Genomic DNA, 27,697 nt, shown 5'->3' on the forward strand with positions numbered 1-27,697 from the left:
GGAGGGGAGGGGGGAGGCGGGATCGGGGGGCCGTGAGCGGTTCGCGCGCTTCGGGCCTAGTCCGGACTCGCCGCCTCCGCCGCCATATTCCCGGTAACGGGGGCGCGCGGCCGGGGGCCGGCGGGGCCGGAAGAGGGCTCGGGGCCGGCGCCGAGGCGGGGAGGGGGTCGGTTGAGTTTGGGGCCGTGGGAGTCGGCGGAGGGAGGGAGGCGCGGGCCTTTGTGGGAGGGGGCTGCGGGGCCGGGGCTGCGGGAGGGAGCGGGGCGGGCCTAGCCGGGGGCGAGGACTGGGCCTGGGCGGGGAGCGGGGGCGGCGGGAGCTCCGAGAGCCGCGGGGGCTCGGACCGGGCCGCCCGGGGCCTAGGCAGGTGCGCCGGGCGGCGGCTGCGGGCTTGGCCTCGGGCGTTCTTCGCAGCGCCGCCCGCGGGCCCCCGGAGCGGAGGCCGGGACTGGCCCGGGGCGCCTCGGCCAGCTGCGGCGCGGCTCGGGCCGGGCCCGAGGGTGATGGGCAGCGAGCCCCGCGAGCCGGGGCGGCCTGGGAGAGCGAGGGGCGGCGCGAGGCCGGGGGCGGGGCGGGGCGCGGCGGGGGGGCCGCGCTCGGGTGCCCGGAGGCTGCGTCTCTGGAGACGGGAGGTTGGCAACCATCGCCCTCCGTCCACCCCGGGACCCGCATGCCCGCTAACCCTTGCCCCTTTCTGGATATCGCAGTGGCGTCTTCCTTACTTTGTCCGTGTCCCGGGCTCGCGATCTGCCTTCCGGAGCCATGTCCGAAGGAGTGGACCTGATTGACATCTACGCCGACGAGGAGTTCAATCAGGTGAGGGGTCGTGGGGAGCTTGGGGACTCCCCTGGGTCGGCCGGGAACCACCTCCGGCCACTTGCAGTGGCTCCAGGTTATGCCAGTCCTTGGGGGTTTGCCGCCTGCACACGCCTCCGCCTCTGCCTGTAGCGCCGACCTTCCAGTCTTCCGACCATCCGGTATGTTAGGTTCATCCTCAGGCTTAATTAGAAAGGCTTTGCTTTAAGAGCAAATAAAAGTCAGGTTTAATGGGGTGGTGTGTGCATCAGCCTGTGGAATGCGCTGCCCCAGGAGCCAGTCGGGTGTCTGTTGTCTCAAAGACGGACCACGCTTACAAACAGCGCCGCGCTCCTCAGCGATCGCAGGGCCGTGCTGCTGTCGGTTCCTTTGAGATGGTCTCCGGCTGCAGCAGGGAAACAGTGGCCAGTGCCCCTCTCCCATAAGGCAGCGCCAAGGCCCGGCGTAAAGATACTCTAGCATTCCGTTTCAGCTGCATTCGGCTTGTTTTCATCTGCAGCTAGCTTGGCTCCAGGCTTAGGGAGGCATTTTGGCGTCGTACGCTTTATTGGTGAATGGAATTGTTTGGGACCAGCAGCTAAAAAGCTAGTGTAGACCCACCTGCATACCGAAGTTGGATTTATTGGTGCTTTTATATGACCTCAAGGAACATTATACGATGACTTTCCTTGAAACGATAATCATATTTATAGTAATTGGATTCTGAGCTCTTGAGGTCACATCTCAAGAATGTTGCAAAGTCTCTATTTAAAACTTCGTGCCTTGCCTGGATTGTTTCAGCACCATTCTACTTGAGTAAGCTGGTTCTTGCCATTGGCATCGTTTTACGGGTGCACATTAGGGCTTGGAGAAAGGGTACAAGAACCAGCTAGAGAAGGAAAGTATGCTGCTTGGACTCTGGCTTGGATATGAGGCAACCGAAGAGGTTGAAATACATGCTGGGGTTTTTTCCACTTGGCATAAATTTACATTTAAAAGCCTTTTAAAAGTATTACGCCTTTTTAACATAGAGATTTTAAAACACAAAATATGGATGTAGTGACCTTGTACCCATTGTACAGGTTCACCAGTTATACCTTTTTTAAAACATGTTTTTTTATTGATTTTAGGGAGAAAGGAAGGGAGAGGGGAGAGAAACATCAATCAACTGCCTCCTGCAAAACACACATACACACACACACACACACACACACACACACACGCGTACATGTGTGTGCAATTGAACCCGCAACCGGATGTGCCCTCACCTGGAATTGAACCACTGACCTCTTGGTACATGGGCTGATGCTCAACCAACTGAGCCACACAAGCCAGGCACCAGTTATACTTTTTTTTTTAATATAATTTTATTGATTTCAGAGAGGGGGAGAGAGAGAAACATCAATGAAGAGAGAGAATCAATGATTGGCTGCCTCCTGCACACCCCCCATTGGAGGTCAAGCCTGCAACCTGGGGATTGTGCCACGACTGGGCATCAAACCATGACCTCCTGGTTCATAGGTCGAGGCTCAACCACTGAGCCACACCAGCCAGGCACTAGTTATACTTTTTAATAGTCGTTTTCTGGTGACTCCTCAGGTAAACTGGGTGCGTCTACATGTGGCTGTTGGTTGACTTAAGTACATGAAAAAAATGTTAATTTCAAACAAGTCAAATACTATGGATAAAAAGAAAGGTTTAGTGTAATAAGTAGGTTACAAACCACTGCTTTCCTGAGTTTTCCATGCTACTTTGAGTCAGACACTCATTACCTTTTAACAAGTTATGGTTTGTTTTTTAAATACTTGATAGAAAGAAAAGGAGACTCCCTGGGTGGGGTTGGCTCCCTTCTGTGGGTGGGTGACAGCGCTGCTTTGGGAAAGGCGCAGGAGGGAGTCCTTGACCGTAGGTCTAGCCACCGTTGGCCTAAGAAAGCGAAATTTCAGATTTCCTAAACAGTGTAAGTTGTAGGTCAGAGACACAGGCCTTGTGCAGAGGTCACTGCCTTGTCAGAGTAGAAGTCCTTGGCCTCAGCAATCTGGTTCCTCCGACCTCTTACTAAAAGGAGTTTTTTATGAGTCTGATAAGCCAAAGATGGTGTGTGGGATCTAGTAGACATTTATACCAAACAGACAATATTTGATGCGCAGCAAGTTGAAAGTGTAGATTTTTAATGTTTTGTGGGAGGAGTGCTTTTTACCCCCATCAGTGAGTTAATTTTTGGCAAAAATGGTTTTAGTGTTATTTGGAGGCTGCTAAAGCTCTGTCTGGCTGGAATTGTTAGAAGCAGGCTTAGGCTGAAGGCACTTAGGCGGATAGTGCTTTAGAGTGTTTTAAGAATGTTCTTGATTCGCCCCAAAGTGACCCATGCTCAAAAACTCCATCACATGTACTTGGTTCCCCAGGGAAGTGCATTTCCTACATGGGACCCTGCGGTGTTGGCCCTGATCTCTTACATGTGCTGCAAAAAGCCTCTTACGGCGGCTTTCCTCCTGCTTCACAGGGAGTCCTGAGACCCACAGCCCCTCTCTGGGCGGGGGAGGAGCTCTGGGCAGCCGCTAGAGCTGCGTCTCTCCTGAGTGTCTTGTCTCCGTTCCTCGTGCAGGACAGGCAGGCGCTGGGCACAGTCTGCCCAGTTCTCTTCTTCACTCCCATCAGCAAGTGTGTATTGAGCTGCTTCTATTCGCGAGGCCCTGAGCCGGGCCTAGTGAGGGCACGGAAGAAGCGTCTGCGTGCTCAAAAGGTGTTTGTGGTGGTTGAGGGGAACGGAGGGTGACGGGGAAGGAGGCTGTGAGGTGAGAGCTGTGGAGATGGTCATTATAAAACCTGAATTTGTAGCGTTGGTTACAATGAAAAGAAGCAATGCTATCAAGTAGGTCACTTTGAGAAAAATAAATCCTGGGCTTATTACTTCCCTTCCCTCAGATACCAAGGAAAGGGGCCGGAGGTGAGCATGCAGTTGCGGAATTATTACTTAAATTTAAAATTCCGCTAGTTCTCTTGTTAACCAAGAAGCTTTATGAGACAATCACAGTTCTGTGAGATAGTCATTCAGTATTAAATACTGCCTTTTTAAGTAAAAAAAAAAATTTTTTTTAAATATATTTTAATTGATTTCATAGAAGAAGGGAGAGGGAGAGAGAGATAGAAACATCAATGATGAGAGAGAATCATGGATTGGCTGTCTGCTGCATGCCCCACACTGGGGATTGAGCCCACAACCTGGGCCTGTGCCCTGACCAGGAATCAAACTATAACCTCCTGGTTTATAGCTCAGCCACTGAGCCACACTGGCCAGCCTTGTTTATCTTTTTTATTTTTAAGTAAAAATTTTATTGTTAATTTGTAGAATTAGGTTTTGCCTTAACCTAATGCATCACTGCATAAATCATCCACTTACTTGGTAACCAGAAAAACTTGAGGTCGTTATCGTTTTTTGTTTTACCAACCGAAGAAGTAAAATGAATTGATGTCACTAACAGATTTAAATCCAAATCCAAATTGATACCTTGTTTCTTCAGTAAAACTACTGCAGCACAGTCCTCAATAGGCCTTCCTGTGCATGGGAAGTTCCCATCACCGTCTTTGAACCGGAGCTCTGTGGCCCAGAGAAACCATGTCAGTCTTGGACAACTTTGACTTGTTGCAGCGTTTTGTGTTGCGTGCAGTGGTGAGGCACCCGTGCAGCAGGGCCTTCCGGGACTGATTCGCCGAGGCTTACAGTATGGCGACATCCTGAGCGACCCAAGTCTGCATGTTAGTTTGTCATCCCATTATCAGTGGCAATTTTTGTATTACAGCTTTTAGACACACATCTCGGAATCACAAGTACTACATGGAAGGAATTCCAACTTGAGTCCACTGACTATCCAAGATGGTGTGTTTTAAGTTGCATTTCAAAATCCTTGATTTTAAAAAAAGCCGCCTAGTAGGAGGTTGTGCTCTCCAAGGATGAGATCACGGGAGAGGATCGAGTGCTTTCTCTACCTTTAACCACAAGGGTAAATTACCGTAGGTGGCACATGAACAAATAAGTGACTTACATAAAGTTGGGATAATTTGAAACATAAGGTCTACGAAATATTTACACAAAATACTTGTCAGCGTAGCCCCAGCTTTGTCTGCTTTATTCAGTCTATTACCCACCTGCACTCGCAGTGTTAGCGTCTCTCTTTTCCACACACACCATTTTTATGCAAGATCCTTATTTACTGGTTTGCCTAGAACAGTCTTCCATCCTTGTCTGACTGATTCCTTTTCTTGCCTTTAAGCTGCCCCTAAAAAGTTTCTCTTGCCATTCTCTTTCTGACATTTTTACACGGTTTAAACTCCTCCGCTGTGGGGTTTCTTAGGACAGCGGTCGCCACCCGTGGTCCGTGAGGTCCGAAACGTTGGCGACCACTGCCCTAGAGTGTTTGTGATCTTCGAAGTCACCGACATGCCTCAGGAAGTGGGAGCCTTTCCCCTTCGCTAGCAAAACACTGTTATCTCGGTGTGCATGTTTCCATTGCACTTCAGATGAGCTGAGAAAATCAAAGATTGTTTCCAAAAGTGTGTGATGGTATGTAGGCCTGAGTGAATCTGTGCACGGCCAGTGTGGCTCAGGTTGAGTGTCAAGAGGTCACCGGTTGGATTCCTGGTCAGTGCCTGGGTTGTGGGCTCGATCCCTACTGGGGAGCATGCAGGAAGCAGCCAGTCGATGATTTTTCATTGATGTTTCTTTCTGTCTTTACTTCTCCCTTCCTCTCAACCTAAAGCAATAAAAACATATTTTTAAAAAATGATTTTTGTAGCCGAAACCAGTTTGGCTCAATGGATAGAGCGTCGGCCTGCGGACTGAGAGGTCCCAGGTTCGATTCCGGTCAAGGGCATGTACCTGGGTTGCGGGCACATCCCCAGTGGGAGATGTGCAGGAGGCAGCTGATAGATGTTTCTCTCTCATCGATGTTTCTAACTCTATCTCTCTCCCTTCCTCTCTGTAAAAAATCAATAAAATATATATATATAAAAAAAAAACGATTTTTGTAGTGAGTCTCACCTCTCTAGTCTCACTTCAGAATCAGCAGTTCTTGTGTTGATACTGAAGGGAGACAGTCATTAGAGCGTCCTGTCCTGAGTTCTTTAGACAGGAAATGACTCTTCAGGGAACTAGACAAGTTACCTAATGTAGGTTTTTCCTTTATTTCCTTTTTTAAAAGGCAGCAATGGCATGAATGAGCTGTGGCTTCCGTAAAACACTTCAAACTTCTGCCTCTGTCATTTTGGCAGCTAAATCTTTAACACTGTTTGAATGTTAGAGTGTTCGCTGGAAAATACTTCTGTGGTCCTTTAAGAAAAGATCTGAGATAATGACATTGCAAAATCTGAAACATTGAGATCCCTTGATAGTTCTTGTGGTTTTAGGGGTTTTGGTGTATAGTGTTAGTCAGCTTGGACTTCCATAGCAAAATAATAAAAGCAGGGTGCTGTGAACAACAGAGATTTATTTCTCACTGCTCTGGAGGCTAGAAGGCCAAAGTCAGGTGTGGGTTCTGGTGGGCCCTCTTCTGGGTTGTAGACGGCCGGTCTCTTACATTCTCACAGTACGAAGAGCAGGGTGAACAGTCTCTCACTGACTCTTACAGGGCCCTAGCCTCATCCATGAGGGCTTCGCCCTCAAGACCCCGTCTAACCCCAATTCCCCTCCCAAGGGCCCCCTCCTGATACCATCCCGCTGCGGAGTAGGGTTTCAGCATCTGCACGGGGGCGGGCACACAGACATTCGTCTAGACCAGTGCTCGGCACACTCAGTCAACAGAGCCAAATATCAACAGGACAACGATTGGAATTTCTTTTGAGAGCAAAATTTTTTAAACTTAAACTATATAGGTAGGTACATTGTTATTAACTTAATTAGGGTACGCCTAAGGCTTCGGAAGAGCCACACTCAAGGGGCCAAAGAGCCGAATTTGGCTCGCAAGCTGCAGTTTGCCGACCACAGGTCTATACCAGTGGTTCTCAACCTTGGCTGCACATTAGAATCACCTGGGAATCTTTTTAAAATCCTAATTTCGCTAGCACCGGTTTGGCTCAGTGGATGGAGCGTCGGCCTGCGGACTGAGGGGTCCCGGGTTCGATTCCGGTCAAGGGCATGTGCCTTGGTTGCGGGCACATCCCCAGTGGGGGGCGTGCAGGAGGCAGCTGATCGATGTTTCTCTCTCTCATCGATGTTTCTAACTCTCTGTCCCTGTCCCTTCCTCTCTGTGGAAAATCGATGGAATATATAAAAAAAAATAAAATAAAATAAAATAAAATCCTAATTTCTGGGCCTCATCCTCTGGAAATTCTGTTTCTTTGTTATGGGGAGGGGCCACAACATTAGTAACAAAGAAACAGAATTTCTGGAGGATGAGGCCAAGAAATCAGGAGTTTAAAAAGATTCCCAGGTGATTCTAATGTGCAGCCAAGGTTGAGAACCACTGGTCTATACAGTAACATGTCACACAGGCAGCAAGTTTTTTTTTTTTTTTTTTTTAATTATTTTATTGCTTAAAGTATTACAAAGAGTATTACATATGTCTCCCTTTTTTCCCCGTCCTTGACAATCCCCTGGCCTCCCCTACCCCCCAGTGTCTTATGTCCATTGATTATGCTTATATGCATGCATACAAGTCCTTCGGTTGAGCTCTTACCCTCCCCTCCTGCCCCCCAACCCTCCCGGCCTTCCCAAGGCAGCAAGTTTCTTACAGCAGCGGGCGTCACCTCTCGGACCTCACACACCGCTGTCTTCCAGAATAGACACTGATACCGTAAATGCTCACTGTGACGTAGCTCATGGGATGGATCCGTCTCTTTTCTGAGCCTGATATTTTAGAGCACTTAGCTTTGGATCATTAAACATCTCTGGTATTGCTCAAAGATATCCCTTCTATAGGTGTCCTGGTAATATATTGGATCTGCATGGCACTTGAGAAATAGAACTTAGTGAGGGAAAATTCCCCCAGAGTTATTACCTTCCTTTTTACTTTATTTTTTAATGTTTCTTTGATGGTTATTAGACAGATGGGGTTGTGTACTATGAGTTTTAGAGCTTCCCTAAATCATTTGTGTAAATTAAATAATTTAAACCAGTAATTTCCATTATTTTTTATGTTTTGGTTCCCATTTTAACATGCCTTTCCCTGCTTTCTATTTTTAAATAATATTCTCTATTTCCTATTAAATAGAATAATAAAGTTTGTGTAACTCTTGATTTTGAAAATGCACAAGATACTGAAATTTTCATTAGTGCGTCTTAGATGTGGTGTTTAGAAGCTAAGCTCATGGATATCAATAGTGTGTCCTTACATTCTTATTTAATCATCATGTACCTTTTAATTCTCACAGGCGCCTGTGGCTAGAAACCTTGCAGACAACTCACAGGGTCTTAGAAGAAAAGGCCACATGAGCTAATTGAGTGAAACAGTTTTAAATGAGGAAGTTCCCCAGAGTAGGACAAGGAGGCTCTGTCCGTTCTGGAGAGTGTGTGTGGGTTCCAGGTAAACTAGAGTGACTGGAACGGACACGACGAAAGGTTTGCAAACCCGCCTTTGCCGGCCCCTCGTCTCTTAGGACCCAGAGTTCAACAGTACAGATCAGCTCGATCTGTACGACGACGTGCTGGCAGCCGCCTCACAGCCCTCGGATGACAGAAGCAGCAGCACGGAGCCGCCTCCTCCTGTCCGCCAGGAGCCGCCTCCCAAGCCCAGTAACAAGACCCCTGCGATTCTGTACACCTACAGCGGCCTGCGCAACAGGCGGGCCGCTGTGTATGTGGGCAGCTTCTCCTGGGTGAGCTGGGTCACCTCAGAGCCGGCGCGGGCCGGGGGGAGCGCTGGGAGGTGATGGCATTTTCAGAGACCCATGTCGCACTGCTTTGTGCTCTGATGGGGTTGGATTTCTTTTTCCTGGGGTCAGGTTGGACTGATCTCTGAAAGAGAGCTATCCTGAGGACGTTCTGATGCCGAAGAACGCAATGATTAAGTGGGTAGTTGCTTTTTCTGCCATCTTGTTACCACCCCTGACCCTGGGGCTTTATGTCTAGCAGGGTCATCTGTGGGATGAGATTTCAGAGTGAATACCTTGAACTCTTGGTGGTCATTAGATGGTCCTGTGATAATGATGGGTGACAGGGATCAAAGGCCTTGATAGCTCTAGTGCACTCGGGGTAGGTGGTGATTGTTACTCTGCAAGTTACTGTGTGACATGTTTTTGGGCTGGTGGGGGGTGGCGGGGGCTGTTTCCAAATTTGGAAATGTATATGCTGGGGGGAGTTCCTGACCACGGTCAACGCTGCATATCAGATCTGTAATTAAAAGCTGCTAGTGTCAGCGTTTGAGCTGATGACCAGCCAGCCCAAATGGCAGTCAGAGTTAAACTAGGTCTGACTCTGACTCTGGCGGTGGGGACTGTGGCGGGCGGGTGTTTGGACTTCTGTGTGGGGAGGACAGTAAGCCAAGCCCGCACTAATTGAAGTACTGATGGGCTCTGGGGTTTCCTGGGGCGATCCTGGCTGTGAATAGGGTCCTAGGTTTGGGGGAAGGGTTGGGGGTGGGGGGCAGTGTAGCTCCTGACATTTCTTCCTTTTCCATTTTGCCGGCCCCAGTGGACCACAGACCAGCAGCTGATCCAGGTTATTCGCTCTATCGGAGTCTATGACGTGGTGGAGTTGAAATTTGCAGAGAATCGAGCAAATGGCCAGTCCAAAGGGTGAGGTCTGGGTTTGAGAAGCTCCTAGTTTGTAACCGTTGGGATAACAGGTCTGCGCTGTATCTTGGCCCTGGATTTTAACCCCTCCCACCCCTGGCCCAGTTCACTGCCTTGGTTTTGGCAAATTGCCTTAGAATGGGGACGTGGCTGCAGTATAGTAGAATATCTATCCATTGAGGGGCAAAGAAAGCTGACTTCTAATTTCAAGTAAGTAGGAAGATTATAGACTGAAACCTTTTTGTTGTTGTGTGTGTGTGTGTGTGTGTGTGTGTGTGTGTGTGTCCAGTAATAGCAAGATACCTTTTGCTTTGCCAGTTTTCACTAAAAGTGGAAGAAAATTTGTTCTTCTGTCGTCTAGTAGCTCTCACTCATTTTTAATGCTTCTTCCTCAAGGTATGCTGAGGTAGTGGTAGCCTCTGAAAACTCTGTCCACAAACTGTTAGAACTCCTGCCGGGAAAAGTTCTTAATGGAGAAAAAGTCGACGTGAGGCCAGCCACCAGGCAGAACCTGTCACAGTTTGAGGCACAGGCTCGGAAACGTGAGTGCGTCCGAGTCCCAAGAGGGGGTACGTGGAGACCATCTGTACAAATGGGGGAGGCTGTGGATTTGTTTTCTGTGGTGTAGGCTCAGCCTACAGTGTGAAGGAATTTGGGGGAGGGGAGGGGGTGGTTGTGGGTGGCAGCGTGGGCAATAGGTCGGCCCAAAATGAGGCCTGTGGTTATACTTTGGTTTTGCCACTAAGTCATGTGACTGGGCTTATTTCCCTTCTGAACTAGATACATGATGTTTAAAGTTCCTGTCAACTCTAAATTGTGTTTCTGTCTAAAAAACAATTCAGTGTATAGTGAGTGAATGGGCTTTATTTTAAGACATGCCTCTCTATAAATTATTAAGAAGGAGCCACCCTAATATAGAAGTAAGGTATGTAAAGATGGCTGTAATCTATATATATAAAAGCCTAAGCAACCAGCCAACTGTCCGACCAGTAGCTATGATGCACACTGACCACCAGGGGGCAGATGCTCAACACGGGAGCTGTCGAGCTGCGGTGACTTGGCAGCTGTGGTTCTCGAGTGACTCACCCAGAACCAGAGAGGAGGGACCCTGATTCTGGGGTGTGTCACCCGAGAACCGCCCTTTCGCAATCCGGGGCCCTTCAGGGAATGTTAGGGAGCCAGTTTCGGCCCCATCCCTGCAGGCCAGGCCGAGGGACCCCACTGGTGCATGAGTCCATGCACCTGGCCTCTAGCCCATTGGCTCCCCGCTTCAGGTCTGGCCCTTACAGAAACTTTTCAACTCAATTAGCTAAATGATGAGACGTGCAGGATCTACTGGCTGCAGCCCTGATGTCTGGCGCCCGCACCGGCCCATCCACTTAATACCGATTTCCAGTGGAGGTGGCGAATTTTCCCGCTACCACTCTCAGCTGGGATACTGGCCGTGGCTTCCCTCCTTCCGGGCAGACAGTAGCACCAGTGGCAACCTCCCGGGAGGGAAGGCAGCGAGGGTGCAGCTCAGGTGGAAAGAAGGAGGTTCCTCCCGTGGTCACAGGACTCTGCCTGGGGGAAGGGTCTGGCGGGAGCCTGACATTGGGCAGGGTCCTGCCCTAGGCCGACTAGATTCCAGGCTAAGTAAATCCTGTTTGCTAAATAATTGCATTTTGCAGCTAAATGCCCACAAGGCGTCAGTTACTGCCAAACTAGGGTAAAGTGAGATGAAAGAAGCAAGACAGCTATAGAGAGAAAGTGACATAATATTGGGAGAAGAGAGGAGGGAGCCTGATTCCGGGTGCCTCACCTGAGAACCCCCTCTCACAATCCGGGACCCTCTGGGGTTGTCGGAGAGCTGGTTTCGGCCTGATTCTCCCAGGCCAGGCTGAGGGACCCCACCAGTGCACGAATCTGTACACCGGGCCTCTAATATCATAAACCAAGATTGGAAGGATGCTCTGTAAGGAATTGACCTAAAGATGTGCTGGAGCGCATCTGTAGTAAAAGGCAGTTTGGCTCAGTGGATAGAGCGTCGGCCTGCGGACTGAAGGGTCCCGGGTTCGATTCTGGTTGAGGGCAGGTGCCCGGGTTGTGGGCTCGATCCCCGGAAGGGGGCATGCGGGAGGCAGCCTATCCATGATTCTCTCTCATTATTGATGTTTCTATCTCTCCCTCTCCCTTCCTCTCTGAAATCAATAAAAATATATTTAAAAAAAAAAAGAGAGAGAGATGTGCTGGGGAATGTGAATTTAACAGTGTTTCTCCAGCATTTTCCAGGGGTGCCCTTTCAATTGCCAGATATTAGTCTGCGTGGCGAGTATTTCTTATTAGAAAAGAAGGTTGCATCATAACCCCTTAGCGCCACGCTAGCGTCTCTGAAGTGCATCTTACTCCTTTTACTCGACTACTCACCAAGCCACCTTCTGATGCTGATTTGGTTTCCAGCTAGTTCTCCCTGGGAAGAGAACGCACTGACCAGCTGCTGCAAGTGTTCGGTCTGCTTGGCAGTTCTATTTCTCACTGTAAATTAATGAACTGGCCTTCTGGTCTATGAATCGGTCTCTGGTGAGTTTGGTTCATATGAGTCAGTCTCCTAGGGCTCGATCCCCCGGGTGATCTGTTAAAATGGAGTTTCTGGGACTGGGACACCTGAGGACCGGAGCTGGGATTGGCCTGACCTCACAAGGCGCAGCCCCCTGCAAGGCCCTGCCTGGGACACCACCTGCCTTGACTTTCCTTGCACCGGGGTGGGGGCGGGGGGGTTGGGGGCGGGGGGGTTGGGGTGGACAGCTCCTCTCAGATGGTGCCTGGCATTGATGGGGGTCCGCTGGGACCGGGTAGTGATTGGTGGAAGGTGGAACCCTGGCCGTTTCTCTCTTGCGTGGGAACAGCTGTTCCTTTACTAGATTGAGAGCTTAGCTGGATGTGGTCTGAGCTTCCATGGCTCTGCTGTAGAAGGCACACACTTCTTCCTGGACAACTTGTATTTTCAAGTCCCTTCTGATTTAGTCTTCCTATAAGACAACCTTCAGACTTTTCTAAGGTGCATCATTTTACAGCTGCGTCAGGGGTAACATTCCTACCTTCACGTGGCTGTTTATTCCTTGGTGTTACCTTTCTTTGCTGAAATGTTGATGGTGACTGAGTGGTGTTTTTCTGTGTCGTGGACTTGGCCTCTGTTAATTCGCTGTGCAGTTGGTGGACTTCCTTTGGTTAAAAATGGTTGTTACTCTTGGGATTTGTAGCCAAAGATACAAAACAACCTGTAGATGAGGGGACAGGAGATGGGAAGGGGCTGTCAGAGCTCACACTAAGACTTGTTCTTCCTTCAGTGGCAGAACGTGGGGAATAAGCAAGGGGTCCTGTGTTTGAGACATAGAAAGGCGGCGCTGTGACAGCGCTGCTGGGAGGCTGCAGTAGAGGAACCGCAGTGGTGCAGGGTGGTGGACCCCCCTTCTGCTGTAGCCAGAGCGGGGTTCCTAGCAGGTTCTAGCTTAAGGAGCACTCCTCTTTCCACATGTGCCTGCTGCCAGCGTCTTTCTGCCTCGGAGACTCCCACGCCGTGCGATCACGCTCTTCTGTGGGATTCCACGTTGGCCAGGCTTTCCGTGGACCACTACGCTGGGGTGAGGGGACAGATGTAACCGAGTGACCTGAAAGTGCCAGAGCCCTGCTTTCAGCTGCATGCGAACACGCTCTGAGCCCCTGTGCGTAGCACCACACGGCGTGCTCTGATGGTGTTCCCGGCACGCTGCCCTGTGGGGCGGAACATGGGCCATTGAAATGCAGGGGGAGTGCCCGCATTTGAGGCGCGTTTTATTCCGCGCTTTTGCCAGGAGCCTCTGTTCCCAGTTGTGTGCCATCTGCTCACTCTCCGGGCCGAGCTTTTCTTGGCTCGTCTCCCACTTCCTCTTACCCCCAGGTCTCCAGTCTTCTCTTCATTGTGCCTCTTATTCATCGCAGTGGCCGCTTTTGGTACCTGGATGAAGCGTCATCCGCCCCAGCCCTTCCTTCTCTCCCCACGTCCCCTGGTTAAAGCGCCTTGGCAAGGCGGACATTCCAGGCGCGCAGAGGATAGAGAAGGTTGGCTAGGACCAGTCCAGGGAGAGGGGCGCTGAATTCTTATCAGGGGACATGGAATTTCAAATCCGATTGAACCCTGCTGGACAGTAATGAACAAACTTCAACACTGTCATTTTCTCACGGGTGATTAGGCTCCTTCTGCACTGAAAAATATAAGACAAAGCTAAGGATAAGTAACGTGAAGCACTGATGGTTCTAGAGAAAGAATATTTTTGACACACAGAATTTAAGGTGGTATTGCCTTCTGGGTTTATAATTAAGTTGCCTCAGCCTTTTCTCTGATGCCAAAGAAAAGGCAGGAGATGACGCTACCTTCTTTTGCAGCCGCCTGCTACCTTCCTCAGTAGGTGTCCGATGACTTGCCGGAGGATGAACTGGTCCTGTGGGTATGTCTAAAGCCGGGGCAGTGACAATAGTTGTTTTGCTTCATAGGAATACCTCCACGGGCTCACTCCCGAGATTCGAGTGATTCTGCGGATGGACGGGCCACGCCCTCTGAGAACCTTGTGCCCTCATCTGCCCGTGTGGATAAGCCCCCCAGTGTGCTGCCCTACTTCAACCGCCCTCCGTCAGCCCTCCCCCTGATGGGTCTGCCCCCACCTCCAATTCCACCCCCACCACCTCTCTCCTCAAGCTTCGGGGTCCCTCCTCCTCCTCCTGGCATCCACTACCAGCATCTCATGCCCCCTCCTCCTCGATTACCTCCTCATCTGGCTGTACCTCCCCCTGGGGCCATCCCACCTGCCCTTCACCTCAACCCAGCCTTCTTCCCCCCACCAAATGCTACAGTGGGGCCTCCACCAGATACATACATGAAGGCCTCGGCCCCCTATAACCACCACGGCAGGTAAGAACTACCTTGTTCCTTTCACAGCTGAGCCAGGTGTAATAGGGTGGACAGTGAGGTGTTTTCCCTCCGAGGAGGAAGTGAGCACTGAATTCTGTGCTTGTGGGAAACTGTAGTCATAGTGTTGAGTCCTGGGAAATTCTTATCTATTAGATAATGTTTTTATTTGATGCTTTGTTTGCATCTTACTTCTTGACCCAAACCATGTCCTTTGTATCCCTTTTTAAGGGGCTTAATTAAAAAGAGTAACCTAGGTGGCTGTTAGGCTGTGAATGTCTAGCACTGTTGTTGGGTCATGCCAGAATTATCCAAGTCTAGGACGTAAATCCTGTCTTTGAGGAGAACATGAACACACAAACACTGACCAGGCAGAGACCATGTAAGAAATGACACAGGAGAGCATCGTTCAGAGCGTGGTATGACAGAGGGTGGTAAAGACGATCCGGGGTGTGGCAGTCAGGCTGGTATTGCTTCTGTGCAGCCGGGACTCGGGCCCTCCGCCCTCTACAGTGAGTGAAGCAGAATTTGAAGAGATCATGAAGCGAAACAGAGCAATTTCCAGCAGTGCCATTTCCAAAGCAGTAGCTGGAGCCAGTGCAGGTAACGAACTCTCCCCTTTGCTGCCTTCTCCTTGCCTTCTGTTTTCCCATGTCTCCAGGCCTAGTCATTTCCATTGGCAAGAAATTCAACCAGATAAAATTGGAGCACCGTTAGGTTCTCAACCGTTAGGTTCTCGGAAGGCACGGCTGGCCCGGCCGGTGTGGCTAAGTGGTCGAGCGTCGACCCAGGAGCCATGTCAGTATTGAGTGGGCATCGCCAGAAGCCGTGACTCCTGAGAACCTTTGGTTTCTAAAAGGAGATGACACAGGAAGTTTCAAGGTTCTGGTCCAAGTTTCACTTTATGACATTAGCCATATTCACGTGAATGTAAATGTAGACTATCCAATTTCCAAGTTAACCCTAAGTATTATCTATTTTCCATAATTTCTCAGCTTTGGCTGCAAAATTTAAATCCACAGAGTAGGTTAAAGACAGGAAGTATACATATTCTCTTTTTATTTTTCCCTCCAGAAAATCTTCATTGGCATCTGAATAAATCTTCTTAAATTAAAAGTAACCTGCTCAGTGCAACAAGTCAGATATACATAGGACTAGAATGAAAATAGTCATTGTTCTCCACCAGTTCCTTCATTCCAAGATGAACAAAAACCAGATCTGTCTCCCTCTATTTCTGTTCTCATTCCAGTCATTCAAACCACAACTATTTATTGGAAGCCTGTAAAATGGGCAGAAACGTCCTTCCCTGGCCGAGCTGGCCTCCTGGTGCCTGGACTCCTCCAGCTTTTGTTTTATTCTTCCTGCCTGTGCCGAGGAGCTGCCAGTCCTCGTTATCCCTGGACCTTGTCTGGTCTCCTGCGTTCCTTGCATTACCTTCTGTCCTTACTGCTCCTAACGTAGCTCAGAAAAGCTTTGTGGTCCTAGCTGGCTTGGCTCAGTGGATAGAGCATTGGCCTGCAGACTGAAAGGTCCCAGGTTCGATTCCGGTCAAGGGCACATGCCCAGGTTGCGGGCTTGATCCCCAGTAGGGGACGTGCAGGAGGCAGCCAATCAATGATTCTCTCTCATCATTGATGTTTCTATCTCTCTCTCGCTCGCTCTCCCTCTCTGAAATCAATTTTTAAAAATATTTTTAAAAAATAATTAAAAAGAAAACAACATTTGTGCAAGTCCCCACCCTGTGACCACTTTCCCTGCCAGGCATTGCTCAGATTTGGGGAGTGAAGGGACTAATTCTTGGTGGTAGCATAATTTAAATAAACAAAGAGGTAAAAATTTAAAATACGCATATGTGTATGTATGCATGCTATATACGTTTTAGATATACATTACATGTATGTATACATACGTCTGATGATAAATTTAAGACAGTTTAGTCAGATATGCAGTGTTAATAAAGTCCTCTGCATGGGCCCCCTTACAAGTCTGCCTTTTATAGTTTGTGTCTATCCTCCATATGTGTGTTTGTGCATATAACAACATATATGTAATTTTATTGTTTTTACAAAAATGAAATACTGTCTTGTAACTTCAAATTAATATATTCTGCACGTCTGTTACATCGTGTGAAATAATGGCATTTACTAAGCCCTTACCTTGTGCCTGGCACTGTACTAAGCGCTTTACATTGCTTCCTTTGTTCACATACAAGTTGACCTCATGCTTTTTAACAACCACGTAGTAGTCTGTGGAACCACTGATGGATAATTATGTAGCCAGACCCTGTTGAAGGAACTTCAGGTTGTTTCTAATTCTTTTTTTTTTTTTTAATTAAATCTTTATTGTTCAGATTATTACATTTGTTCCTCTTTTTTCCCCCCATAACTCCCCTCCTCCCAGTTCCCGCCCCACCCTCCGCCCTCACTCCCCACCCACTGTCCTCATCCATAGGTGCACGATTTTTGTCCAGTCTCTTCCCGCATCTCCCACACCCCTTTCCCCCCCAAGAATGGTCAGTCCATTCCCTTTCTATGTCCCTGATTCTATTATAATCACCAGTTCATTCTGTTCATCAGATTATTTATTCACTTGATTCTTAGATTCACTTGTTGATAGATGCATATTTGTTGTTCATAATTTGTATCTTTACCTTTTTCTTCCTCTTCCACTTCTTAAAGGATACCTTTCAGCATTTCATATAATCCTGGTTTGGTGGTGATGAACTCCTTTAGCTTTTCCTTATCTGTGAAGCTCTTTATCTGACCTTCAATTCTGAATGATAGCTTTGCTGGATAAAATAATCTTGGTTGTAGGTTCTTGGTATTCATCACTTTGAATATTTCTTGCCACTCCCTTCTGGCCTGCAAAGTTTCTGTTGAGAAATCAGCTGACAGTTGTATGGGTATTCCCTTGTAGGTAACTGAGTTTCTTTCTCTTGCTGTTTTTAAGATTCTCTCTTTATCTTTTGCTCTTGGCATTTTAATTATGATGTGTCTTAGTGTGGTCCTCTTTGGATTCCTTTTGTTTGGGGTTCTCCGCGCTTCTTGGACCTGTAAGTCCATTTCTTTCACCAGGTGGGGGAAGTTTTCTGTCATTATTTCTTCAAATAGGTTTTCAATATCTTGCTGTCTCATCTTCTGGCACTCCTATAATTCTGATGTTGGTACGCTTGAAGCTGTCCCAGAGGCTCCTTACACTATCCTCGCATTTTTGGATTCTTTTTTCATTTTGCTTTTCCGGTTGGGTGTTTTTTGCTTCCTCGCATTTCAAATCATTGACTTGATTCTTGCGCTCCTCTGGTCTGCTGTCGGGAGTCTGTATAATATTCGTTATTTCAGTCCGTGTATGCTTAATTTCTAGTTGGTTCCCCAATATAACATCGAGGGTCTCATTAGTTTTCTTGTAGATCTCATTAAGTTTATCAGCGGCTTCTAAACAGTTCTTGAGAGACCTTAAAAGTGTGGTTCTGAACTCTATATCTTCCATCGACAATTTTGTCCTGTTTCTTTGTCTCCGCATTTTGTTATGCTTCCTTGGTGCACCCCCTAGTGGTCTTTGTGCGCAGTCTTATAGTTAAACCTTGATTGTTGTAGCTAATACCAGGGAGGGTTTGACCTCCAGGCCAAGTGGCTATGAGAATCAGCTGTGTCTGCAGTGAGAGAACTTCTGTCCTCTAGGGAGGTGCTAATCTAGCCTTTGCCTGAGGCTATCCGGCAAATGCCTGTGTGCAGGGCTTGGGTGGGGCGGGTCGCACAGGATCAACAGGGTGGGCCGGAGAGAGCAGTTATGGCTGCTCTCAGTCCTGTTCCCAGGGGCTCTGCCTCTCTGAGTCCCAGCACCCGCTGCAAACCTCAGAGAGAAAGCTGCACTCGCTCTGACCGAAGCCAGACAGTCCCGCTTCTCCCGTTTGAGTCTGGGTCCCTAAAGACTCGCCTGTATCTGGAGCTCAGAGTCTGCGACTCCCTCCCGATTGAAAACGCCAACTGCGCCCTCCGCCGCCAGCCCGCTCCGTGCACTCCGAACCTCAGAATTTGACTTCAGCACTGTGCCTCCTCTGAGTGTCCGTATGCATTGCTCTTTCCTCCTAGTTGTAGGACTTCCACTCAGCCAGCGTTCCTGTGGTTCTGGGTGATGTCCGTTCCGTCTTTTAGTTTCACTTTTGAAGTAGTTGTTCAAGGCAGCAAACTCCGGCGTTAACCTATGCCGCCATCTTGGTTCTCCTGTTTCTAATTCTTTAACACAGCAAACAACACTGAAACAACCGTGATTAAACTTATCCACAGTTGTAAATAGAAGTAGAAAATTTTTAGAATTCCTGGGTCAAAGGTATGCACATTGTTTATTTCAATGGATGTTGTCAAACAGCCCTCAGACAGTGCTGCGCCAGTTTATACATCCACTAGCGGCCTCTGAGAACGTCTGTGACTGCAGACATTGGAACATAGGTACCATCTAGTTTACACCTCCACTCCCGCCTCTTCTGTTCACTGTGGGGCTGTGGGGCTGTGGGGCAGCTAGTGGCTCTTGTTTGTGTCCTGAGGTCTCCTTTGTCTAGTTTCCTGCCTCTGCTCACCCTTGGCCTTTCCCATCCTTCCCGTCAGGGGATTACAGTGACGCGATCGAGACGCTGCTCACGGCCATAGCTGTTATCAAACAGTCCCGGGTCGCCAATGACGAGCGTTGCCGTGTCCTCATCTCCTCCCTTAAGGACTGTCTTCATGGCATTGAAGCCAAGTCCTACAGCGTGGGTGCCAGCGGGAGCTCGTCCAGGTGAGTTGATGGCTGCTCCAGTGGCGGCCAGCCCTGAGCAGCACTCTTCAGGGATTGGCAGGGGGAGGGAAGGAGCCGGGGGGTCTGGCAAGGCCCTGGCTGAAGGAGCAGACCAAGCCCTCGTATTTCAAGGGGAAGAAATTACCCTCACATGTGCAATAATAACTGTTCGCATGTTAGCTGAGGCAGTGGGTTTATTTCGGGGAAAAGATAGACTGGAATAGCCCAGAACATGGGCGTTGGAGCCACCCATGCTTGGATTTGAATCCCAGTTCTGCGCCTAACTCTGTGTGTGACCTTGAGAATGGAATTACTCAACTTTCCAAGTCTCATTTTTCTCAAAAAAGGGGGCGGGGGCTATAGTAATACTAATCTTACAGACGTGTAAAGATCAGGTGAGACGATGCATGGACAGCTCTGAGCACTGTGCCTGATATATTAGTAAGATCTCAGCAGGTTTAACTGTTGTCATTTTCCCAAAGATGACTGGTCCTCAGAGGACCCACACTGTCAGACAGTGGGTCCGTGATAGAGCAGAAGGCAGGTGTAGACGAGGCAGGTGTAGACAAGGCCGGAGCACAGCACGTAGGGAAGCAGTGTGGTCGGCCCTCTGAGCGCGGCTCAAGGATCTTTCTAACAGGAAAAGGCATCGGTCCCGAGAGAGGTCACCTAGCCGGTCCCGGGAGAGCAGCAGGAGGCACCGGGACCTGCTCCACAACGAGGACCGGCATGACGACTATTTCCAAGAAAGGAACCGGGAGCACGAGAGGCACCGGGACAGAGAGCGGGACCGGCACCACTGAGAAAGGTGGGACGCAGCCCCGTTCTTGCCTGGCGGACGGTCCTTTATGAGAGAAAATTACTGACGGAAGGCTTTTCTCTTTTTGTGTGTTATTTTTATATTTATTGATTTGAGAGAGAGGAAGGGGGAGAGAGAAACGTCGTTTGTTGTTCCACTTATGCATTCGTTGATTGTTTCTTACGTGTGCCCTGACCGGGGCTTGAACCCACAGTTGTGGCCTGTGGGGATGATGCTCCAGTACCAGCCAGGGCTCTTTTAGAGCAAATAAAGGCAATGGGCGGGCTTTCGGTTTAGGAACTGAAAATCCAGGAGGGCAAATTTCCCGCTTGTTAGGAGTCTCACACTGAGATGGGCCTGAGATTAAGATATTTTTTGTTTGTTTCTTGGCTGCCTTGCCTGGTATCTGACGCAGCAGGCATAATGGCTAACTAAGAGCAGTGTCTGCGGGCAGTGCCAGAGTGACTCCCACTCCTCCGGCCGTATTGCTTTCTGTTCCACAATTTCTCACTTTTTGAATGGAGGTAAGAAAAGCAGTTGTCTCATTAGATTGCTGAGTGTTCAGTGAGGTGATCCATAGGCAGTTAGCACTCATATACCTGTTACATAGCAAGCTCTCAATAAATGATAGCCGTGTCATCAGCATTGCTATGCATTAACCCCACCAAACTTTCAGGTAGAAAATTGGGGAAGTTGACCAATACAGAAAAGTGAAACCATTGCCTGCTTATTTGTTTAACAGTGCAACATTAATGCTTTTAAAAATTGTCTACTAAAAAGATTTTGAAAATCAAGATACTTTTTTCAAAGAGAAGAAAGCTGACCTGAAGAAATTGTAATAGCTTTGGAGACTGTGGAGGATACTTCAATGGAAGGATATATTTGTTTAGGGAAAAAACGTATTTTTTTCTTTTTTTAAAGCAAAACAAAAGCAGGAGAGTTGGGGTGGGGGAACCACACGAACTCAGGTAATTGGAACATTGAGTTCGGCTTGGTTGGATCCAGAGCGAGGCATGTGGCATGACGGCTGCGAGTTTGACACGCTTGGTCTAAAGGCGAGGGTGGGGAGCATCCAGCCTGTAGGCCACACGGGCCTGCAAAACCATTTGGTCTGGTCCTGCCACAGCATTGCGGGGAGTTCATTACATGACCACATATCGCAGGCTAATGTTTAAAAACGTATTTTTACTGATTTCAGAGCAGAAGGGAGAGGGAGAGGGAGAGGGAGAGGGAGAGAGAGAGAGAGAGAGAGAGAGAGAGAGAGAGAGAGAGAAACATCAGTGATGAGAGAGAATCCTTGATCGGCTGCCTCCTGCACACCCCACACTGAGGATCGAGCCTGCAACCTGGGCATGTGCCCTTGACCAGAATCAAACCTGGGACCCTTCAGTCTGCAGGCTGATGTGCTATCCACTGAGCCAAACCGGCTAAGGCTGAACCTGAGATTTTAACTGTCATTTTGCTTCATTTCTTCCAGCTATAAAATAGGGCTGTTTTTCCCCAGTACGCAGATGATTCAGTTGGAATAACTGAAAAATCCTGTGACCCACTGGGTCCCAGAAAACAGGCATTGGGCTGGTGCAGGCATGTTTGACAAGATGAGGAAAGTGAACTCTGAGGAGGTTTCAATCCCCCAATTTCTCTTATGTTGGTTACTCCATCCAACCAATAATTTAATCCAAGAGAACGGAATCAGACACCCTAACAATGTCAGTTTCTCATGCTCATCCTAACGCAGTGGTTCTCAACCTTCTGGCCCTTTAAATACAGCTCCTCATGGTGTGACCCAACCATAAAATTATTTTCGTTGCTACTTCATAACTGTCATGTTGCTACTGTTATGAATCGTCATGTAAGTATCTGATATGCAGGATGGTCCTAGGCGACCCCTGTGAAAGGGTCGTTTGACCGCCAAAGAGGTCGTGACCCACAGGTTGAGAACCACTGTCCTAATGGCTCGTAATTCCCTCTGTAGTTACCAAGTTATGACTTAGGAGATTTCATGTTGGGCAGATGGTGCGTGGGCCTCATTTATCTCAAGAACTTTGCAAACTCTATGTAAATATTTTTTAGTTAGAAAATAATAGTGCCCAGCCAGTGTGGCTCAGTGGTTGAGCATTGTCCCATGAACCAGGAGGTTAGGGTTCAATTCCTGGTTAGGGTACATTTTCAGATTGTGGGTTCGAATCCCCAGTAGGGGTCATGCAGGAGACAGCCAATCAATGATTCTCTCTCATCGAAGTTTCTATTCCTCTCCCCCTCTCCAAGACAATTTTAAAAAAAGGTTTCAATCTCCCCTCTCTGAAGTCAATTTAAAAAAAAGTGCCTACTTTATAAATGGTAGCTATTCTTTTTTTTTTTTTTTTTTAAGAAAATAATAGTATTTATATTGTGCAAACGGGTGTTCTCTGAGCAAAAAGTGTGTTGTATCAAGCATCGGCAATAGGTCAGCAACCCTCTTCCTCAGTACAGGCGCTGCCTCTGGGCGTGGAGTCTGATTGCCCCACTGCAGGACTCTCGCTCTGTCTGCGTTCAAACATTATCACCAAAATGTAGCCGTACTCTCTTAAGAACTGGGCGCTGTGGTTTATTTCAGCTGATGCACTAGTTATCCTCTGCATCTTGTTCTGTAGGGACAGTTCCCAAAGCACATTTCTTTCAGGGTGTGTGTGTGTGTGGTTTGGAATTTTAGGGTATTCTTCTATCAGTGGTTTTTACTTTTGTGGTTCTCAGCTCTTGCCTCATTATTTTAGAACCTTCTCCTATTTGATGTTAATCATTCTCACCTCATTGCTATCCTCCTGGTTCAGTGGAAACTGGGCTTTCTGTTCAATTTTGATCCAGTGCAAATATTCAGAAGCCCGAATGGTGTGACATTGAGAAAGCATCGAAGGCTTCAGTTTTCCCCACAGAAAATGGGACAAAACCTGCCTGCGGAGGTGTTTGGAGAAGCCAGAGGAGAGAGGCCACACCTGATTCTGGGGCTGAAACTGCTGTTTCGGAGTAGAAGGATCACACAGCTTGGGGGTGTCTTGTTTTCTGTGTAGCTCCTTCAGCATACACAAGTGCATACATAAAGGGTGAGCGTTTGTGTATTAGTGAAATTCTAAGCCTGACTTTAATCCCCCCTTTTTCATTTAGCTATTGTTTCTATATTATACTAGAGGCCCGGTGCACGGAATTCATGCACTTGAGAGAGGGTGGTCCCCTCAGCCCGCCCTGCGCCCTCTAGCAGTCCAGGAGCCCTTGGGGGATGGCCAGGTGATGGCTTAGGTCTGCTTCCCTTGGGCCTAAGACAGCAGTTGGACATCCTTAGTGCTGCTGCAGAGGCAGGAGAGGCTCCCGCCACCAAGGCTGCACTCGCCAGCTGTGAGCCCGGCTTCCGGCTGAGCAGCGCTCCCCCTGCGTTGAGCATCTGCACCCTGATGGTCATTGCACATCATAGCGACCGGTGGTTCTGCCGTTCGGTCAATTAGCATATTAGCCTTTTATTGTATAGGATGATCAGGTTCACCAAGCTCCCCCTGCAAATTAGTATTGTGCCATGAGAACAAGGGCTGAGCGGACGAGGGGCCTTCAGTTAGGTGGAGATGTGACAAATGGCTGAAGAGTGTCTTACTGTTCGGCAGAGGTCCTTCACTGGGCTCTTACGCTTCTTGGATGGTGACTGCTGGTTATTGCCTTAACTTCTGTGCTCTTTGTGGCCTGGCCTGGCCAGGTCATTGCAGCTGGGGGTTACTGTGCTGCTTGGCCCCTCACCCACAGCTGTCATCTGGGGAAAGACTTAAACATTTCTTGAGTTTCAGTACAACTTACACCACCTCTGGCTATGTGTGTGTGTGTGTGTGTGTGTGAATGTGTGTGTGTAAGAGAATGCATGTGTGAGAATGTGTGTGCGTGTGTGTGTGAATGCGTGCGTACACACATACTCATAGAATCCTGATTGAACCAGGGCTGCTTCAAAAGAAGAAAAGCTTTGAGTTTCCTGTGTGAGTACATGCTCTCTGTTAGGCCTCTTAGAAGCTCGGAGGTTAGTGGGTTTGGTTATGTACACGGGTGGTGTCACCATGTGCCTCCCATTTCCATCCCCTCCCCTTAAGGTAAGCTGTGACTTGCCCAGAAGAGATTTCCTGAAACAGAATTTAAATTCACCATGTTCCCTTCTAACAGCTTTGCTTGAAATGTTGTAATTTCCACATTTTTCCAGCCAAAGTCTCTTTTTGAGACTTCATTTCATTGTCTTTGCCCACCCCCCACCTTACAGTAAGATGTCACTACTTTTTTCTCGTTACCCCGTAGCTTCTCCTCCAGCCAGTCCCTCACTATTCACAGTGCCAGACACCCCAGACAGTCCTTTCTTTCGCTTTCCCAGGCCTGCATTCTCTCTCTGTCTGCATCCCCTACTTCATATGCTGTAACTTCAGAAAATGCCCTGGGAAGTCACTGAAGCCCCCGTTCATCTGAAAGTCACTCTGACTTGTGTTCTCTTCTGATGTTCTTGTTGCAGGAGTCGGTCGGAAGCAAATGTTTTTTAATGGACTTGCATCTCCTCACCTCGATCAGGACTAAAGGACGGAGGCCGCTCCACCCCTTCCCTTCCCTCCAAGCCCCTCCCCTCCAGACACCCAGGGAATGCCCTCTGCCCACAGGATTGAAGACTGCGGCCCTCCCAGTCCCACACCTCCTGTTTGCTGGGGGAGAGAGCCTAAAGACTGCATGGTTGGGAGGGGAGGCAGACATGAAGAGGCAGGTCCAGGCCCTGGTCTCCGTAGAGAATGGTGCTTTGTTCAAGGAAACGTGAGTTTCTGATTCTCCAGGAGCAGTTGAGTGGTGAGGTCCATGGGAAGACTTCCTTCTCAAAGAAAAGGAGTCCTTCCAGTGGGATCTAGGAGAGCAGTGGGGGCGCCAGGGGGTGCCCAGGTCCTGCCCTCAGCACTAGGTTTGATGGGGCCAAGAGGGTCCAGACCCCTTGCTAACACCACTTTGTCTGACTCCTTTCCTGCCCAGCCCTTTGAGGAGGGACCATGAGAACAGAAATTCAGGAACAGCTTCTCTTACTCTTGCTTTTCCTTCTTATGATTGACGGTTTGTTTCCCTGGCCTCCCAGAGGTGGACGCCTTCCTGCTCCTGCTGCTCAGCTTCTCCGAGGACTTGCCCTCGGGTGTGGAGCAGGCCCAGGGGGCGCTGCCTGCTGGGGGCCTCCTGTGGAGCAGGCCCAGGAAGCGCTGTCCGCCGGGAGCCCTGCGGAGCCAGTGCCCGCCCTCTGCCTCCCGCTCTGCTTAGGGCTTGGTTGCCTCTTGCAGTAACCAGCTCTACCAGGTGTTCTGTTCCCCGGGCTTCACCATTTCGCACGGGAGCCCTTCCCCCGAGGGCAGCTTCCTTGTTTTAGAGGAAGGTATTGCCGCTGGGAGTGGGGGCAGCGGACCTCAGCAGCGCAGAGCCCTGGTGCAGTGCCAGGATGGGAGGAGGCCCGGCAGGCGGGGCACGGCCTGCTTCCATCGCCTTGCTTCTGTGTTCAGGTTTGATGTAAGCACGGGCTTGCACCCCCAGTACCAGTTTCACTTACTAGGGGGGAACCTGACACTAGCAGACAGGGAAAGTCACAAGTGGGGTGTCTTCCCACTGTTTGACTATTGACCTCCTATCTCCCCGTGCTCTGCCCGGAGGTACTTCCTGCCTCTGATGAGCAGGGAAGAAGTGGAGCCCGACTTGGAGCTCCGTGTTCTAAGGACCACCGTGGGGCCATTTTCCACACCGGCATGGAATTGGCGTATGGAATTGCTTTTCCCGTAACATCTACATGTGATGTTCTGATTGCTGAGGAGGCAGCAGCCACAGGGCCCTGCAGTGCCCAGGGGGCGGTGGGTGCTGTTTGCGCATCTAGAGGGCACGCAGCATCTAACGAGACGTGGCGTGTGAGGTGAGGCGTGGCGTGTGAGGCGTAGGGTCAGTGGAGACCCTGGTGGCTCAGGGAGAGACTGAGTTGAACTGAACCCTCCTCTCCCCTGCACGCTTCTGACCCAGCCCTCCAGTCCCTGAGGTCGGGGCCCCCGGCTGGAGAGGCACATTCCCTTGGGACAGGCTACAGGTTGTAGCTGCTTTCCCGTCCCAGGTCCCATCCCCACCGCTGCCTCAGAACATGGCGCCCTGCCTGCGGTCCGAGTGCGAGGTACTGGGCGTGTCCTCGAGAGCAGCTCCTGTGTCTACAGCGTAGAGACCCAGTAAGGGGACGGTGAGGAACGTATAGAGCGCAGGAAAGCCGTTTACCCGGGAGCTTTTTCTCCCCATTTTTGTTTTGTTTTTATTCAATGACACCATTTTTAGTTTTGTTTCCTGATAGCAAAAGGAAAAAAACCCAATCCTCAAAAAGGCCAAGGCCCCGTCCCCCTGTTGTCGGTGATCTGTTTGTCTTTCTGATAGGTTGAAAATTGTGTAATAAACTTGATGACGCTGTCAATCTTTTATACTGCATTGTATTTTTTTCCTTTTGTAACAAAGTATTTTTAATAAATGGGGTGTGAGCTATTCTGTGGATCTGCATTGAATAGATTTGTTGAGGTGTCGGGCATGGGCATGGGCTAATGTAGAGGCTGGAGTCGCCTGTGGTGCACCTAGGAGGCCTCTAGTGCAGACCTTCCTGAGCCACCGAAACAGTCTGTGAAAGACAGTCCAGGTCATCCTTCACCAAGATTCCTAAGATTTACTCCCAGAAGAAATGTCCTCCCTTGGACAGTTGTTCTGATGTCAAGTTCAGGAAGGAAAGTGTCCCCAGGAGTGGGAGGGTGATGGCTAGCGCCTCCTTCCATCCACTGATCTGACCATGGACAGTCAAGATGAAAGCCAGAGCAGCCCTGCCTTCCACACGGAGGTTTTAAGAACCAGAGAGAAATGTGAATGGACATGGATCGTGAGCTGAACTACGAAGTACAGGTTCGGAAGCAGAAGTGTGATCCTAGGGTTCCAGACAACTGGGCTGTCAAAAAGCCAGGCGAACCGCGGAGAGTTGTATGACCAAGATGAACCAGTGTATAGTGTGCTCTGGGACCAGTAAAGGCGAAATCTGTAAAAATAATTTTTTTAGAGATGTTTTTAAAATATATTTTTATTGATTTCAGAGAGGGAGGGAGAGATAGGAACATCAATGATGAGAATTACTGATCAGCGGCCTCCTGCACGCCCCACATGGGATCGAGCCCTCAACCCCGGCATGTGCCCTGACCAGAAATTGAACCGTGGCCTGGTTCATAGGTTGACGCTCAACTGCTGAGCCACCACAGCTGGGCAAAACGAGGCATCTTTACGCAGAAGGGAAATTTGCTAGCAGGTCTGAAACTTGGGAAGAAAGTAGTTGGGGCTGCCTTGGTTCCAACCTGTCCCTGTCCCGCGCCCATCCACACCCAGTCTAGGAACCCACTTATGCCCAGGTGGTGTGTATATAAACTCGTGTGATGCCTGCTGCTGGAGAGAATGGTCTTCGTGTCACCCAGGAAGTGCTGTGGTGGTGTAGAGGGACTGTCTTACCCTGGCTGGCTGGCTCAGGGAGAGCCTTGTCCTGTCCACCAAAGAGGTTGTGGGTCCACTTCCCAGTCAGCACATACGAGAGGAAACTGTTTTCACCTCAATGTTTCTCTCCCCCTCTCTCTAAAATCAGTAAAACAGACCTTCTGCTGAGGATTTTTTAAAATGGT

The 27,697-nt window shown here is 49.2% G+C and overlaps 1 protein-coding gene across 5 annotated transcripts; it reads left to right on the top strand.

The window, feature by feature from the left end:
- The first annotated feature begins 3 nt into the window (after nucleotides 1–3).
- Nucleotides 4–26,541, top strand: CPSF7 (cleavage and polyadenylation specific factor 7). Of its 5 annotated transcripts, XR_004965526.1 has the most exons (11): nucleotides 4–93; nucleotides 708–816; nucleotides 8,386–8,604; nucleotides 9,419–9,522; nucleotides 9,916–10,088; nucleotides 14,029–14,443; nucleotides 14,925–15,043; nucleotides 19,042–19,210; nucleotides 19,851–20,018; nucleotides 22,820–23,089; nucleotides 24,517–26,541. XR_004965526.1 is itself a non-coding variant. In XM_036295619.1 (10 exons), the coding sequence occupies exons 2-9, from the start codon at nucleotides 763–765 to the stop codon at nucleotides 20,011–20,013; spliced, it is 1,416 nt and encodes a 471-aa protein (XP_036151512.1). In that variant the 5' UTR covers nucleotides 4–93; nucleotides 708–762; the 3' UTR covers nucleotides 20,014–20,018; nucleotides 24,517–26,541. The 5 variants fall into 5 exon arrangements, 4 of the variants coding, with proteins under 4 accessions (XP_036151512.1, XP_036151514.1, XP_036151515.1 ...); XM_036295619.1 differs by lacking the exon at nucleotides 22,820–23,089; XM_036295621.1 differs by lacking the exon at nucleotides 22,820–23,089 and having other exon boundaries at nucleotides 9,916–10,061.
- Nucleotides 26,542–27,697: the final 1,156 nt, after the last annotated feature.

The sequence above is a fragment of the Myotis myotis genome, unplaced genomic scaffold (genome assembly GCF_014108235.1).
Source record: "Myotis myotis isolate mMyoMyo1 unplaced genomic scaffold, mMyoMyo1.p scaffold_m19_p_27, whole genome shotgun sequence".
Taxonomy (NCBI): Eukaryota; Metazoa; Chordata; class Mammalia; order Chiroptera; family Vespertilionidae; genus Myotis; species Myotis myotis.

Excerpts from the sequence above, each read along its gene's own strand:
- CPSF7 (XM_036295619.1), top strand. The coding sequence starts at position 763 with ATGTCCGAAGGAGTGGACCTGATTGACATCTACGCCGACGAGGAGTTC. Across the intron at positions 10,089-14,028 it reads CGTCCGAGTCCCAAGAGGGG|GAATACCTCCACGGGCTCAC; the intron begins GTACGTGGAGAC and ends TTTGCTTCATAG. Across the intron at positions 14,444-14,924 it reads CCCTATAACCACCACGGCAG|CCGGGACTCGGGCCCTCCGC; the intron begins GTAAGAACTACC and ends GCTTCTGTGCAG.